This window comes from Lonchura striata, chromosome 1A (assembly GCF_050655825.1).
Source record: "Lonchura striata isolate lonStrDom1 chromosome 1A, ASM5065582v1, whole genome shotgun sequence".
NCBI lineage: Eukaryota > Metazoa > Chordata > Aves > Passeriformes > Estrildidae > Lonchura > Lonchura striata.
Genome location: NC_140741.1, coordinates 49154916 through 49172291, shown reverse-complemented (window position 1 = coordinate 49172291; position 17376 = coordinate 49154916). Strand labels below are relative to the sequence as shown.

Genomic DNA, 17376 nt, shown 5'->3' with positions numbered 1-17376 from the left:
AAAGAGGTACACTAAGGTTGTATATACATCATTATTTTCTAACAGAATTTGTAATTATTTTTACTTATAATTTGATTGACATGAAAAAGTGTGGAGTGAAAACAAGAGGAATAGCTCTAGGAAACTGCTGCTTAAGGAATAAACATATTAATGTTTATTATAACTGCACTAATGAACATTTAAATTTATTTTGAAATTAAATCTACTTATACTGAGTGCAGAAAGGAAATCAACAGTGTGAAACAAACAGATTATTTCTTTTTAAGCTTAATTTCTCCATAAAGACATATAAGTGAACACAGAGATTGAAGTCTTATTCCTGAGTTCAGAGCTTCCTGATGAGTTTCAAAATCATGATTCTTGGATGATGATACTCACTAATCCTCTTCACAACAGCTGTTACTCTCATCACTCACTTCTTCTAACTTCCAGATTTATGAGACTATTAAATTATGCCTGTCTGACCCCCTGACTCTCCCTTTTTCTACTGTTTCCCTAAGAGTATTATGCAATTTACATGAACAGACTGTGGCAAAGTTAGATTTTTTCCTGTTTACTCCTGACCCTCCTTTCCTTTCTGGGTATGGCCCTAGAAGAACTTATGCCCAGTGTCATCAGAATCACCCCCTCAACCACACATCAACCAATTGATTCCAAGAGAAGGGATGGGGATGAAGGGAGATTCTTGGGAGGGATGAAGGGAGATGAAGGATTCTTGGGCATGAAGGAAGATTCTTGTCATTATTATATAAATGACAACAAATTAATCACTTCAGATAATGGTTTAGAGGAAAAGTGGTTATGGCTGCTAAAACTGATGTTAAACTCTTCTGTCAGCACATGCTGAGCAGTCCAGATGCTAAAATGAACCGCTGAGAGAACTTAAGCAGAGACATATCTCCAATCTTCTTACAGTGGCATTTAAGACAGCAACTTTCCTGAAGAAAATGTAAGTGCTTCAGGAACATTATCTTGGCAGAATGTTCTTCATATTTTACATTATTCTACTTCATGGATGCCCACAGAAAACTATGATAGCCCTGCTCTTTTACCCTAATCACTAAGCCATGTTTATGAACTTTTTACTCCAAATACACTGCACTCCTAGATTATTTGGCATTAAATAGCTTCCTTTTGTCAAGACGTAGTAAGTACATTTATTGTTTGCATAAAAAGTGGCATATAATGCATATGTTATAAATTATTAACAATATACTACAGTTTTAATACCTTGAGGAGTATTTTCATTCAGAAAAAAAAAAAAAAAGAAAAAACAGAAAGGAAATATTTAGTAAGAGTAAAGCCAAACACTAAGTCTGCTAATCTTTATATTCGTGATTCAGAAAATAGGATCTAAGGAGAAACTCTCACCCTAAGCCATAAAAGAGATAAACCATAAACCATAAAATGTAGAAGAAGTCCTAAAATCCAGATCACAAATCTAGGACCTGTGTGAAGTGTCCTAGGAGGTAGCATGACTACCATGACAACCAGGTCAGCAGAAGAAAGAACCTTGATAAAGCAGTGTGACAGTGTGATGAACTATTCTCTAATATTCTGCATCTTCACAAAGCACAACAACTGGTTTCTTAACTTTTGTATTTTAGTACAGTCACACTCTTAGTTTACACTAAAATCTTGTCCAGTGCTAAGAGTGACTTCAAGACACTTCTTTCCCAGGGAATACTGCATTCAGCAAGTTGCACTGGGCTCACTTGAACAGTGGCAAACCAGACAAAGGGTGCTGGCATGATTCTAGGATTCTCCTACACTAGCCTGGAACAACTAGGTTCAAAGATGGTTATATAGGACCTAGTCAACAAAAGCATTTAGGGAGTAGGACAATAACCCAAATGAGGAAAAAAAGCAGAACAGAGAATGAGTCTGTTCTGAGTATCTCTGTGAACTCTGTTGGAAAAACACAGATCTGTGGAAATGTTGAACAGAAGTGTTTCACAATCATTATAACAGTAACAAGAAAACTAAAACTAGCAACCTTCCCATCAAAAGCAAAATAGTAAAATGATTTCCTTGTCATATAATTGACTAGAAATATTCACTCAATGGTACTACAGAGTGTAAGTTCAGTAGATACTCTACACATTGACTTATTACTCTCTATTGTAAGCTTGACTTATTCCTCTCTATTTCTAGAAAGTCACTGGAAGGTCAGTGACAGAAATCCTTATTTTTCTTGTGTCTTTTTACCATCAATCATATTGCTATTCTTAAGTCCAGCAAAATTACTATCAGATATTGCCTGTCAAAGTCAAAATGCATAAGAGACAGGGCTAAGAGACAAAGTTCTTTTCTAGCCTAGCCATCTTGGAAGAAAATTGAAATATTGTGTGTCATTAGGGGAAGAACTGATTATGAGCTATACTGAAACTAGGTAACAAGCATAAACACCACAGAAATACTGTGATGTGTGATCTTATGTCTAGTCTGAAACAGGTAGTTTTTTCTAGGTATATCTCCAGTAGCCACCTGGGAATCTTAGCAAGCATATATCTCTTCCTTAAAAAATTACATAGAGGAACCTAGGATAGTTCTGCAAGTATTGCAAGAGAAAAATTAGTGAAATTAAACAGTGATGATACATAAACAGTGGCTGAAAGCATACTGATGTTCAGGTAAAACATTTCTCAAGGGCGAGGTTAAAAAGTTTACAAAACTTCATCTATAGAATCTGGAATTAAAAGAGTCTTAAGAACTCATCTCCCTACCCAAAGCAGATTCATACCAGTGTCATTCCTGACAAAAGTTTCTTTTGTTTATATAGGCCTCTACCAATGGATATCCTAGGAATACTACTATTTCAGCACTGCTCTGCCAAGAGGAGATAAGAATATCATAGCTCTGATCTTTTGCCCTGCAAATATTCATAGAAGAGTACCAACAGATCCATTTCATGTTATATATAAAATGTTCTGTTGTTTACATATCTTCAGTATAAACTATGAAAAGCAGACATCCCCCTTTATAGTGCTTCAGATTAAAGAGTTTTGATCTGACATCACGGGTAATACAGAAAGCAGCCTAGACATAAAACAGCCTCTACAAGCCCTCTCTTAGCCAACTTTCCCCACACTGAGTAATTTGAAACACATGACTACAAAAGCAAAATCTGATCAAAAAGATCACATTTGAGATGCTTCATTGCTTTATCAATTTTTACATAACTGTTCTAACCCATCAGTTTACCACATCAATCATTTTGTAGCCACCACTATACATGAGACCATGTGTTAGAAACACAGCACCACTTGAGTTTTGTCTTACTGTCTATGTTCCCGATTTCACAGTTGCCTGCCAAACTGAAGGGGAGAACAGGAGAACAGGAATATGGACTAGCAAAAAGATTTGGTTTAGTTATTAGACAAATTACCTCTAGACAAACATCCTGGTTCAGCAGGTTTTTCATGTCAAAGGAGACTGCTGACAAACTGTATTGAAAATGTGATCTATCATTTTTATGAAAGGACAGAGGTGGAAAAAGATTTTCCAGAAGTTATATATAAGTATTATGTGGTTTATGATATCCTATCACATAATATCATAAGCACCAATGCTTAGCAAGGTACTGTCCTGCTTACACTGGAGAAGTTGTATAGTAGCCATTGCTACAGAGGAAAGAGGCAATGAACAGAAAAAAAAAGTACTGAACAAAGTAATGAAATTTCTCTCAAAAAGAATTCCCAATAAATATCTCATGGCAATCGAAAATAATCTTTAAATTACATGAGGTTTTAATGAGTCAGATAAAAGCAGAAGATCTACATTATATTTTGAAACATCAGTGTGTTTCAACTGCATTCTGACCTTGATTTGTTCTTTACAATGAGCCACTGAACTTATGGACAGATCCCAGCACATTCATTTTCCCCTTAGGGACAAAGTACCAAATGGTAGTGTAATTGCCAAGGGAAAATTATTACTCTGTTCTGAATTATTTCTATCATAAATCCAGCAGCAGTCAAACAGACTCAGTCACAAAAACGACAGGGTTGCCACACAGTGATGAGAGTCCCACATACAAGGGCACCATAAATCCTTTAGTCCCACCACCCAACAAAGACATTATAAGTCATGTGTTTAAATCAAAATTAGAAAATCCAAGCTGGCAGCAAACTGGTCTACATTATGAAACAATGGAAATGAGGTGATTTACTTGCTGCTGGTTTAAAACTCACCCTGCCTTGTCTGTTTCTTAGAAATGTGTAAAACATGACTAGCTTTTTGTCTGGGTAATTTTGAAGGGGTAAAACACAGCTCTTCAGAACACAGATGTGCAACTCAGTTCTGTTTCTGTGCATGTGCAATATATGAATAATTAGACTATACTCATTAACTCCTAGAGATGGTTTAAAGTAAGTTCGGATTCTTAACAGTTGATTCATTCTTTTACCTTAACAGTCAAGTGTGTGGATTAGAATAACTCACAGAGAAACCTGGCACCAATGAACATCCATGTATAACTGCATCTGCCTTTTTCATTTTTCCAGGACCTATCAAGGACTGATGTCTCTACCAATGTATTCAGGATATTCTTTCCCACAGTTCTTTAACAGCAATTCCTTGATAGCTGAGTAAAGACATGTATGTTGAACCTTGACATGTCAAAAAAGCTTTGGGCAAGGCAACCCATGGAACTGGGAAATTAACTCTTGTAGTCACAGATTTCCCCTTCAGCTCCTGCAGGGCTAGAAGTCAACGATTAAATACTTAGGATGACTGGCACCCATGTTTAACCACAGAAGCTGCAGAAAGAATGTTTTATTATAGAAAACTAATGGATAATCTGTAAAAAGGCCCTGTGATCTCCAGTATCAAAGAATAATTTGCCTCATACTTCCCTCCCAGGATTGAGCTGACTTTATATAAGGACCATGTAAAGACTTTATTTTTCTAAGATGCTGAAGTGACTTGATGGAGCCATTATGATCTGTACCAGCTATGTACCACCACATAAACAGGAGAGGAATGCGTATCTGCTCTTTGATGAATACAACAAGTTTTGGCTTATATGATCATTTTTAAAACTACATTTAATTAGAATTCAATCTCTCCAACATTAAAAGATTCAGAGAGGAAGACAGTTTGAAGTGAAGCCTGCTTCTTATTATGTTTTCTCACATGCAAAATATTTAAGGACTCTTCAAGTGACATTCAACTCCACACAAGTGCATTTGAAGCATCCTACAAAGAATAGCTCAAATTCAATGCAATTATCGGGGTATTATGTGGCTTAAATTATCTTCCACAGTTTTAGAGTTGCCACATAAGCAAAGACTAATATAAATTTGAATTACTCACCTCTGTTGAAAACAGAAGAAAATCTCAAATCTAAACCCCTCTATGCTTGAAAAAAATACTCCTTCAAACTGTATGTTCACAATCTTTCCTTTCCTCTTCTTCCCCATATGAAAGAAAAATGAATTAAAAAGGAGTAATACAAGAAGAAAAGGAATAATCTTACTGCTAAAAATTAAGGCTATGCAGTAAGGTATGTCATGTTTTCCATCATCATGAAGCTATGATTTTTGAGAAGTATGTAATTCACAGAGTTAAATTAAATAAAGAAATTTGAATGTATTTCAGGGGCTAATAGACATCAATTTCAGATGACTCAATTATTGTGTTATTTTTTTTCTTGGTGATTTTTGTTGGGAAGGGTAGAATGAAACAGCTCTTCTATTCATTAAGTTGTCAACAGGTGATGGTATCTATGAAAGCATGTTTGAGCAGAATCAAAATTGAGTTATTTTATTATTATGCACAATACTTTTTCATCACTCCCTGTTTGCCTGGTCTAATGTTTATAATTTGCATATCAGTCACTCAAGTGAAATATGTGTTTAAAGCTAGAAACTTCATATGGATAGCAAATTTTGATCTTCAGAACACACATATACAATCCAAATTCTGTTTGCCAGAATATCTACAGAATTGGATATTCCTTTTCTAAAGGCAATTCCCAATAAACATATTTATAATAAAAGATTCTCTGACATTCTCTTAAACCCTCACTTATCCTCTTATCTCCACTTTGCAGAGAGGAAGAAGACACAAACAATTTAAGTTATTTTACTAAGATCACCTAGGAAGACTATAGCAGAAACAGCATCCCAGGTTTCTTCAGTCCCTGTGCCTTAGTCATAACACATTCCTTCCTGTCATTTATTCCTTGATTTCTGGGTAGAGGAAAACACACTTCTATCCAGACAGGAAGGAGCTAATCTATTACAACATTTCAGCAGACAGAGCATACATGGACAAAGACCAGACCTCCTCTAGACAACAATCCTGGTCAACAGCAATCAGATAAGCTCAAAAGATAGGATCATTTCTGTGAAGCAATGGTGCAGTCAGGTCAAAACAGCAGACAAAGCAGTGACTAGCCTGTGACAGCAGACTTCCTTCTTTATGCTAGTGAGGCATCAGTCTTGTCTTTTATAACTAGAAAAGTTGGTTTATGCCTTCATTCTTGTACCCTTTGCTGATGCTAGGAAAGTCCAGGTGATAAGATCAGCACCTCCAGCTTTTCAAAATGCCTTGTTTTTGCTACCTTAACCAATATAGCAGAAGGATCTTTTGCTCTCCACATTAGTTCTGTCAGACCCACAGAAAGGAAGGTACTCGATTTCAAAAAAGCTGCTTGTTTCAAGAGGATAGTTGAGGGAGGTAGAGACTAGGGCTGATCAGGCAGTAGTGGGGGACACAAAGGGCTATGTAAATTTTATGAAGTCCCAGAGAATGAATGTATGCTTGAATACTTCCCCCCACCCCACCAACATATATTCCTCAAGCCAAGCCATATTTGTAGCTCTGTTTCCAGTACTTGAAGTTGCAAAGAAGCCTTCAGCAAGCTCCACTCATTAACTCCTCCTCTTGTTTAACCTCAGACTCCAATGCTTTTTGAAGCATAATTCAGATTTGGTTCAATTCATACTCCCCAAACAAATTTCAGAGACTCCTCCCTTCCCCTCTCATTACACAGCAACCCCTGGCAGCTGCACTGCAACAAGGATACATCCATACCAAGCTGACTCCAGAGACCAGCTTGAACTCTGAGACTAAGACTATGTGGTAAAAAGAGAATAAGTTAACAACCATTAGCTAAAAATAAGTCTGTCACTCCCTTGAAACAAGAGTCAAGTCTTCCTTACAGTTTATTCTGGGTTTGGCTAAGAGTTAATAGAGTTAATGTAGTTTACTGGATAAAAGAATTACTGCTATAATTGGTCGGAAGTACCAGAAATAATTTAGGAAAATTTTGCTGGGATATGACTAGACCAAAAACTTCCCTCTGCACTAAACACTTTGCAGGGATCTACAGGGTTGGTTTATAGTACATGCTGAAGAATCTTCAACTTCTTCTCTGACTCTCGGCAAGTATTTCTATCTTTCAAGACACTTTCACAGCACCAACACTTTCCTGGAATGTGCTGTACAATTTGCTTTACTGACTTTAGCTACATAACAGGATCAGATGCACAAATGACACACACTACAAAAGCAGAATTGGCTTTTAGTGTGCTCAGCTGCAGGAATTGCTTTGATTCCTCATGTTATGAACACAGGCAAATGTTAGCTGAAATATGTATCTCCACATAAAGCAGATATCAGTGCTGTGATATGTCACAGAACATTAGGACTGACATGCAGCATATGGAATGAATTATGGCTACCTTAAAATAATTGAAACTTTCTATTTTCTCTAAAAAAGGCACATTTACTTTGGCCCACTGAGAGAGTATTTATGTCAAAAGAAACCAAACAACTTCTGTTGGAAACCATATCTAAATCAATTGCTAGTGAACCATCACCAAAATTTGCCTGACAGTGAATGGGAGTTACTGTGGCATCTGCTGAAATAATTCAGATGAGGCCTCATTTATTAAAACAGTAAATCTATATCACTATTAATCAAGTGTGATACAAAGTATTGATCTAATACTCCCTTAGCTGGTACTCAGAGGCACTAATTAAGGGAGCTGTAGAACACATCTCATTTTCCTCTGAGATGAATTATTAGAAAATGCAATCAGGAGTAAAGACGAAGGCTAGAGAAGAACTGCAGTTTACTGATTTAAATGGATCCTATATGACTGTTTCTGAATAGCCCAACAAAACAAAGCTAACAACCCTGAATGTGGCTGTTGAAATTTTGAAGCATTTTGAAGTACATTAATTTTGTCACCCACTTATTATCCAGACTGAGAATTTCACAAGGAACCCTCAAATGCCTTGACTTCTCCCAACATTACACTGAACAGGACTTGAAGTAGCACAAACAAATGTAATATGGAACCAATTAGCCCATATATGCTGGAAGACTTCAAATGCTACAAGGAATGAAATCTTAATTTCTCTGAAGGAAAACAGTAGTGAAGATCATTTCAATTCCATAGTTTAGTTTTGCAATGCATGTATTTCCACCAGACATTTCAAGAAAATATTTTTCCAATAATTCTGGATTTTATATGGAAATATAAATATATAGTCTATAAATATATAGTCTTAGTTACAGGTTAACTCTCTGTTTCCAGAAATAAGAACAACTAATGATTATGTGGGTTGGTGCTTTCTCAGGTAGCTGAACGGGTAATTTTTTTTTCTCCTCAGTGTCAAGACTCCACAGTCAGGAATTAATTTTTCAAGAAACAATACAATAGGGGGTTCTAAAGACATGATTTTCAAGATCCAAAAGTCTATTCTTGATTAAGCACGACTTACTTTTTAAATTATTTTCTCTATAAAAATTTGGTAAGAAACTGATCTGGAGTCATCATTAGCTTACTTCAGTATTTTACTTCTGGAATCAATCTTGGAGTCAAATGCATCAGCTGTTAAAGATAAATTTGTGTCAAGGGAAATTTGGATTTATATATTTAAAAGCAGGTTGGTACTGCCTTTTCCCTTGCCCTCAGACTTGGGTTTTATAGAGCCATCAGAACTCACAGCTTGGAAAGAAACAAGCCACAAAGAATTGTTTAATAGCAGGAAAACAATCCTCATAATTCATCATTTATCCCTCTGCACCAGGACCCTGGTTTTGGTCTGCTGTAGGAAATTCTGACAGAAAGGAACACATATGAAGGCCATCTACAGCATGGAAGTCACTTAGTTCACAGAAAATTTTGAAGGTCCATTTTTTTCTTGTTGCTCATTTCTGATACAGCTCTCCATATTTGTGAAGCCTACAGGGGCAAGCTTTGAAGAGACTATAGCTCACTCTGTCCCTAATTTGTGCATGGGAATGGACAGCACTCCAACACAGTCATCCATCCTTGGAGCCTAAGAACAATTACCAACGACACCGCTTCATGCTTTCTCATTCAGTGCTTACAGAACTGGAAACAACAACAGCTATTTTAGATGACAGTAAAAGAGATATTCACAGTCACATCTGATTCAACACTGATTAACATTAAACATAAACCAGACCTATTTCTTTAACATAATACTAGATCAAGTCAACCAGTTTATAGAGGGAAATCTTTTATGAAGATTTAGAGCCCATCAAGGAAGAACCAAGGGTGACACAACACTCCTAACATTAAGTGAGTAATTTATCTTATGTGGTTAAGTGGTTTTGAGAGGTCAGGTGCATGTTTCTCTCCATTAATTGTCAGTGCACTACAAGGTGAGAATGTCAGATTACAGGTCTACCTTTGGGATGCCTAAAGTAAATTGGAAGGCATCCAACTTCACATACTCACTAACTGACCTCTTATCCTAAGGAAAGAGAAAGATGTGAGAAGCTGACAACGTTATTCACACTCTTATTAAACTGTGCAACCTTTGTTAATTATTGTGACACTTGCTTATTGCAGCTACCTGATCTGCCCCCTGCACTGTTTAAGCTTAGATGAGAACCACAGTTCTGTTTGCCTTCTCGTAGCTTCTGGGCTCTCTCAGTCAATGTTTATTGGTACCATTTACTAGAATCAGTATATTTTTAAATTCTACTGAAACCTCATACAAAGAATCTTCAAGAAGAAAGGAAGAGGGAGTGTCAAGGTGCTATTCTTGCTGAAGAACATGGGACAAGAATTGCCATGAGCTATGTTCGGGTATGTGGATACACTACAGCCAAGAATCACGCTTAAAATCTGAAAAACAAACAGGTTGTAACTTTCTTTTGTTGTTATTATTCCTCTCAACTCTCCTTGAAGAATGCTATATAAACCAAAATACAGCAAGAATGAAGATGGAATGTATTTCCATATAAAATGGACAAAAAATGCAATTAAATGCTATAGTGTTTAAAATATTCCTTGGTAGTATAAATTCATTTATGTTGTTTATTTTCAAGAAATCTCTATGCTGGACAGTAGAAGGATACTCACTTCAGAGGAATGAAATCAACCTTTAAAAAAATGAAATGTGCCATTCCAGAAGAATTTATATGAGCACTGTCTTTCATTTTTCTCCAGCTCTAAATATTATTAAATTTTACTAAAGAGAAGAGCTGCACTTGCTCCACAAACAAAATCAATTAGCAGTATAATGACACAGAAGTAATCATATTAGGACAGACAATATTATAATAGCGGAAAAATTGAGTCAAAACCTTTTGGTATTATCTGTATCAAGTTCAAGAGCACACTAGGAAGTACTTCAGAAGCTTTTAAGAAGGACAGGGTATTTTGAAGAAATACAGTCTCCACAGTATGGTAAAATAACCTGTTTACATTAGAAGTCATTTATGAAAGGACCAGCATGAATTTAAGAAATTATGTTTTATTTTGCATTATTTTGGCATTAAGAATAATATCTAGAGATTAAAGTATGTATTCTACAGTTCTTTTCCCTCTCTCAAAACATGCATGTTTATAGCTGTAGAGAAGAAGATAACACACCATTGCAACTAGGAACCAAAACTGAGACTGAATTACTTTTAAAAACAGCCAGTCTTCTCAGAAATCAGATCTGAACTACCAAGTACTACTTCTATCTGGTCAATAAGGTTACTGACCTTCTCTCATGTCACAGAGACAAGTGTACGTGTTTAATCTCCCCATCATGTAATGTCATACAGACAGGGAGAAATGCTCGCTGTGCATCGGACACAACACTGAAGCAGCACAGCACCCATGAGGCACATGACTTCCAACTATGGTACTGCTCCAAAATAAAGTGGGGCAACTTTCTGCTCTGCACCCTGCAGCCAAGGGAGGAAAAGTCTTTTAGGCTGATGGTGGCATTTTGAACAGTGACTTTTTCAGGAAATTGAAAGACTCTGTGTTATTCTGATAACCCTCAGAGCTTGTTTTAGGAACACTGCCGTGTCACATCAAAGCAGCAGACACGGCAGGAGAAAAGCTGCACCACATTTCAGCATAAGGGTTCAATTCCCACTGCCTGTTCCCAGCAAGAGCTTTTCCAACTGTGTTCTTATTTCAAGAAGTTCTGAAGCCAGCCCTCAACACACTGCTAAGGATCTCTAAATGCCTCCCTAGTCCTATTCATCATAAAGGAACGTAGCAAGTATTAGGCCAAATCCTGACTTTTTTTTTTTGTCTGGGAGAAGGAGAATGAAAATAAAAAAATACCAAGCTTTTCCTAAAACTTACCATATTGTCAGCCAGCCAATCATAATAACTTCAGCATCACCATAATTGTTTGTTTGGTTTTTTTTAATAGGAAGATGATAGATTAATAACATAATAAAGAACAACAAGAAATATACTCTACATGGCAAGTTTAGCCAGGTCCCCATATCTTAATGCTACTCTTGAACTACAGACCATAAATCTACTGTTTGCAAAGAGATCCTTCCTCCAATGAGACTGGCTTGTAAGGCACACAGTCAAGGTAACACTATTGACAGGACTCTGGAAACAGGAGTCTAGCTACATATACCTATTGGAAGAATATTGCCTCTTAAGTGATATCCATGTATGCACATGTGTCTAGACACACATTTAGAGGTCCACCACTTTTTTCCACAATGCATGAAGACCAAATGCAGCAGCAGTCTGCTGCAGACCTGCATTAGCAAGACAAAGGCACGTTTTTATAATGTGAAATCTTGTGAAAGACTTTACAAGGCTGTAGTGTAGCTACCTCTGAAAAAGATGCCAGCTCTAGTATTCCCACATATCCCAAAAAAAGTATTTCAGAAAATTAGTGGGGAATGCATTGCTCATCTAATCTTTTGAGTGGTTTTTAGGTAGACAAAACTTGGCCAGACAATTCTTTTCTCTATGAACAAGACATCCTAGAGCACTGGCTCAGTATTCACCCAGGAGAAAAACACTAACCTACAAAAACTGGCTTAAGAAACAGCTTTTTTCAGCATCTAGACTTTCAGGGAAGTCTAGACACATCTGACTGCATTCAGTGTATGGAAAAAGAAGGTGATATACTGGCTCTGTGTAACTGCACGCTACTTCTCTGAGGTGTCAAAATCAAATAAAATTAGAACACATTATGACTTTACCATCTGGTAGCTCTTCTAAAAGTCTAGATATTACAGAAAAATCTGCAGTATTCTTCTAGTCATAGAGTAGACAAATCATGATCTACTGAACTCTGATGTAATGACCTATTTCTAACTTTTATTGTTACCAATGGGAAGATGCCACAAAGCAAGAATGAAGGGCAGCACCAAAAGTAAATGGATACATCTATCCCCATGATACCTCCTTCCCTACTACATCTCTGGACTTAAGTAAGGGCTAATCACTACTTTATGTCAGCAGCAGGAACAGAGTGGTAGAGCACACAACTGTGTTTTACTGCAGCAATGCTAGAACATCACTGAGCTGTGACACTGTGACTGAAGCCCAAACACCTCCAGTGACCATTTGTAGTAAAATATTAAGACAGTAGTTTTGGAAATTCTTTTCATGCTATCTTTGACATGACAGTGCAAGTAAAATCACATTATTTGCAATTTTTGTAATTAAATCTGTAATTATGCAATCAAAACGCTATTCTAATGCTGTGTTCCCAGGTACCTCAAAATCAAAAAGCTACAAATGTTCCACTATTTTCCTCTCATTTTACGCTTTCACTATCAACATATTGGATTTCAAAATGGGGACCAATCCATTGCCTCCATTTTTAAAGAAGGCACTACCTAACCAGCACTGTATGTGTTAATTATTAACTCTCATCATAATAAAACACAAAATGTTGCATAAATTCCAGAAATGCTCAATGGAACTGCTTTTCCATTATATTTGAAAAGCATCTCAGAGGGAAAGAAGAGTCTCTTCTAGCAGATTATAAGAAAAGAAAGATACTAGAAAATGATATAACAGTACAAGCTAGAGCAAAAAAATTACTGAAGCTTGAAGGTGCCTTCCATCTCGAATTAAATACAGTACAAGGATCAGTGGTAAAAGAAAGGAGAGGTGGGACAACTGGGAGAAATGGAAGAAAAAACCCTCAGTCATTAGAGAAAGAGGAAAGAGATTATTTATCTGCAAAGTGTTAAATTGAACTTGCTGCAAAATTGATCAAATCTCTTCAGACTCAGAAATACCCTACAGCAATTATTGATCAAGAGTAGTGAACGTGCTACAGACCATTTTTATGTGCTATACAAAAAAAAAGAGCAGGGGAGGGAAACTAAAGTGTGTCTAAAACACACTTAACTTTGAAACACACTCAGCTGCTGAGTTAATGGTTGCATGAGTTATTGCAGCAATGTGTATGAGGACAGATGATCTTCAGGAAAACATACCTGGCTAGATTGAATGCATCATCAATCAAGCCTGCTCGATTACTGACAGAGATAACCTGTGAGGGGCAAGCACAAAAATTGAACCATTTAAGGTGATGAAATAGTGAATCTATGAAGGCAGATTTTAGGGATGAGAAGAGGATCTTACCTCATGGTTCCTTGTTAGCTGATTAATTAGCAGCCTCCAATTCCTAATATCATAATTAACTCTGAAGTAGCCAGTCTGGTTGATGTTCCCCAGCAACCAATTTGCCTCTTCCAAAGCAGGAATTCTGTGGTGTTCTGGAAACAAAAAAGAAGGGAAGGGTCCTGGCTTTAAACTTAAATATTCTAAAAGTGCATCTGTTACATTTTCTCCTTCTTTAAATATACGTGAAAGCAGTAAAATTAATTCAACGTCTAACAAAAATACTGTGTTTGATTAATAATTTCCTTCATCTGTTCTGATGTAGAGATGTCAACTGACATTCCCATGGGGACCTTTTACCCACAAAGAACTTCAAGTGTGCTTTTTCTTTCCTGGAAAGTATTATTTGTATGAGAGGTACCCACTTTAAGACTGGTGCCCTTACTCTGGCCATGCCTAAGCAGTTTTCTACAATTGTAACTCAAAAAATTCAATGAATGTGCTATAGAGAGAAGAGTAAACCTGTGATTAAAAAAATTGATTCTTAAGTGTTTCTGCATGTATTTAAGTTTTTACATTGGATTTTAAATTAAAGTACTTCCAGTTGAGCAGCTTCTACCTACTAAGCACTGAGAGCTTCCTCTTTAGAGCTAGACCAATTAACCTTTTATCACCTAACCTGTTCTTCATCTTTCCCCTTGTTTTAAGTAATCACTTTAGGCCTGAAAGCCTAAATTTATTACAGTTTTTGTGCAGTCAGGCACTCCACAACTATTTGCAGGAATAAGGATTTCAAAATTTCAACTACAGAAATTCCCTGAACTCACAACATACACTTCTTTTTTATCACAGCACAAAGCATCAGGCTTCAACACCCTGAAGAAGTCTTCAATCTAGTAAACTATTTTGATAAAACTAACCATGAATGAGAACTCACTAAAAATTCAGAAACATTTTTTTCAGCTAATAAAATTAACTTGAACTAATGAAATTAACTTGAACACTGTTGAAGGAATAGTCTTGTCATTATTTTAAAAAATACATAGAATTTGTTATAAATGAAATTTCATTACAGAATTTTTTGATGTGCTTAAACTCCCTGAAAGTAACAAATGGGACAAAAGTTAGCAGTATAGTCTTTCCAATTCACTCATGCTATCTAGTACATAGACTTACTAAAGAAGTTTATTTGTTTTAATCCTTCTTATAAAAAAGTAATTTCTGAGGAAATTATAATTAACTAGGGCTACAGATAAAAGTTGTGCTTGTCCCTTGCCTAACAGCAAGCCCACAAATAACTACTACTTTAAAGTGCAATAAGTACAAAGATCAGCAAGACCCGAATCTTAAAAACACATAATTATATGTTTAAATTCATGGATCTGCATTATGAACATTGATTCAGCTAAAAAACTGCAGGATTAAAACAGATAGTCTTCTTTTCTCTTAGGTAGTTCTGAAACCATTAAAATCTCTGAAGAAAAACAATTATTAAAAATATTAAGCCCAGAATAATTCAGCTATTGCCACTTCAATTCGATTGTTATTGAACACTTCCCAGGTGTTCGTACTTCAAAGCAGCTAAGATGCTTTTGCCACACACTCTGATTTGGAACAAGGCTGTAAGACTTCTATGTCCTTTCTTCTACAAGAGGCTGTACAGATCAGTCCTAAGCAAACTCTCTTAGACTTGCTTCTCTGTTTAAATCCTTTTTTCAATGAATCCAAGTCAGATCCAGCCTGTTGCTCCATTCTATTTAGAGAAGACTTGAATCCTGTTGCTTTGTAACCTTATACCACCTTAATACAGTACAGCTTTCTGTCCATGCTCTTTGGTTGCAAACTAGCCTTTAAATGCCACCAGTCCTGAAAACAGCTACTTGTAGCTGGTTAATCTTTGCACCTCTACAATGCTCCCTAAAAGCATACCAAATAAGCACACATTAAAGAATATCTGAGTAAATAAATACATTAAACAGAAATTTTCAAAATCATATATAATTAGAAAATACCTACACCTTTTCTCCTTTGGGCATTTATATTATATTTTCACCTCCAAAGTAAGGAAATTACTTATGCTTCAACAGAGCATTAAATGATACTTCCCAGTCAAATATGACAAGTACAGAATAAGCTATTTCACATCTAACAGCTGTGCAACACCCCCAATATGTATCGCTAAAAAGGAGAGTGTCTTTCCAAATCACGATGGCATTATTGCTGTTTTGATCAGTTTAAATGCAACCATAATCTCCTGCTATTATTTTTCAATAAGACCACTCCTGGTCTTATATTGACCTTCTCCTGAAATAAAGGACAGAAATCTTTCACACCTTCCCAACTTATATAAAGAGATGGCTGTTTTACAGGACTGTCTGATACATGTGCTTCATATAGTTCTATATGATTTAGTAGAATTTAGTATTTGTGTCTGTCAGTTCTCATGCTTTCCTTTAAAAGAAATTCTTTCTTTTGGCAATTACAGGCACTAAACATTTCTATACCTGGGTAATGTTTCCACTTATCACAAACACATTTATTCTTTTCCTGCTAAAAGTATTATAGTTAGAAAAAAAGTAGTAACTCAGCGTTAAGCCCTACAGTAAACCATTCATGACTTTCTAAACAACAACAAAGATTTAATTTGGAATGAAATCCATCTTTGAAAGTTTTAGTTCATCTTTCAAAAGTCAATCTAAAATATATATATCCTGTTGTATTTGAGATTAAAGGGAATTTTCATCAGAGTGTTTTTCCATGGTCATGATTTGTCTGGATGCCTCAGAAAATAACACTGCTCTAAAACTTCTAGTTTTGCCGCACACATGTAGGAAATATTTAGGAGGAAACATTTAAATTTTATTACATTTATTTTGAAGTAAAAAAATCAACTATGGTCTCATTTTTCTCCCCAGTTTGTCTGCTCTCAAAGTGTGAGATAGTTCCTACAGCTGGTGCACATGGCATGAAGTTCTGAGCTCTCCCAACAAATTCAATTCTATCAAAACCAGCATGTGAGGTGGGTGTGGGAGAAGGGCACCTTCTGCAAGAGAGTACTGCCAAAAGTATTGACTAAACACAGTCTCAGTATCATTTCAAGTCTTTAGACTCCCAGTTGTTATTTTAACTCTTTACTTTATACAACCTCTAAATTATTGGTTTAAGGTAGTAGAATCCCTGCTGGGGGAACTGACTCCATTTTACTGTAAAAACAACTGCACAAGTGTAGCACAATTTCTTGACAACAACAGCAAGCAAAATTTTTCTGACAAAAAAGTGTTCCATAAGGAATTTCACAATAATTTATACTGGCTTTACTAAATCCTGCAAATCTTCTTGCATGAAGTTTTCACAGAGGGAGAAGGCTAACCAGAAGAAAAAGTTCTGTCTATCTCATCTGCTATGTTGACATAGCTCCATGATGAAAGAAAATATTATGGTATAGAGATTAGCACCTTAAACAGAGCACATCAAGGAATCTGATCATGTTCCATCTCACAAAACGCTTTCTTCAAATTACCCTTCCATCCATTAATGTTCCTTTATG

General features: G+C 36.1%; 1 protein-coding gene across 2 annotated transcripts in view; it reads right to left on the bottom strand.

Moving 5' to 3' along the window:
* Window positions 1-17376, bottom strand: part of TRHDE (thyrotropin releasing hormone degrading enzyme) — a 213544-nt gene that overhangs the window by 32161 nt on the left and 164007 nt on the right. For both annotated transcript variants that reach the window (XM_021528979.4, XM_021528977.4), the window contains exons 11-12: window positions 13851-13984; window positions 13703-13758 (exon numbers count right to left, since the gene is read on the bottom strand). In XM_021528979.4, coding sequence (XP_021384654.2) covers window positions 13703-13758; window positions 13851-13984 — 190 coding nt within the window. The remainder of the gene's footprint in view (window positions 1-13702; window positions 13759-13850; window positions 13985-17376) is intronic.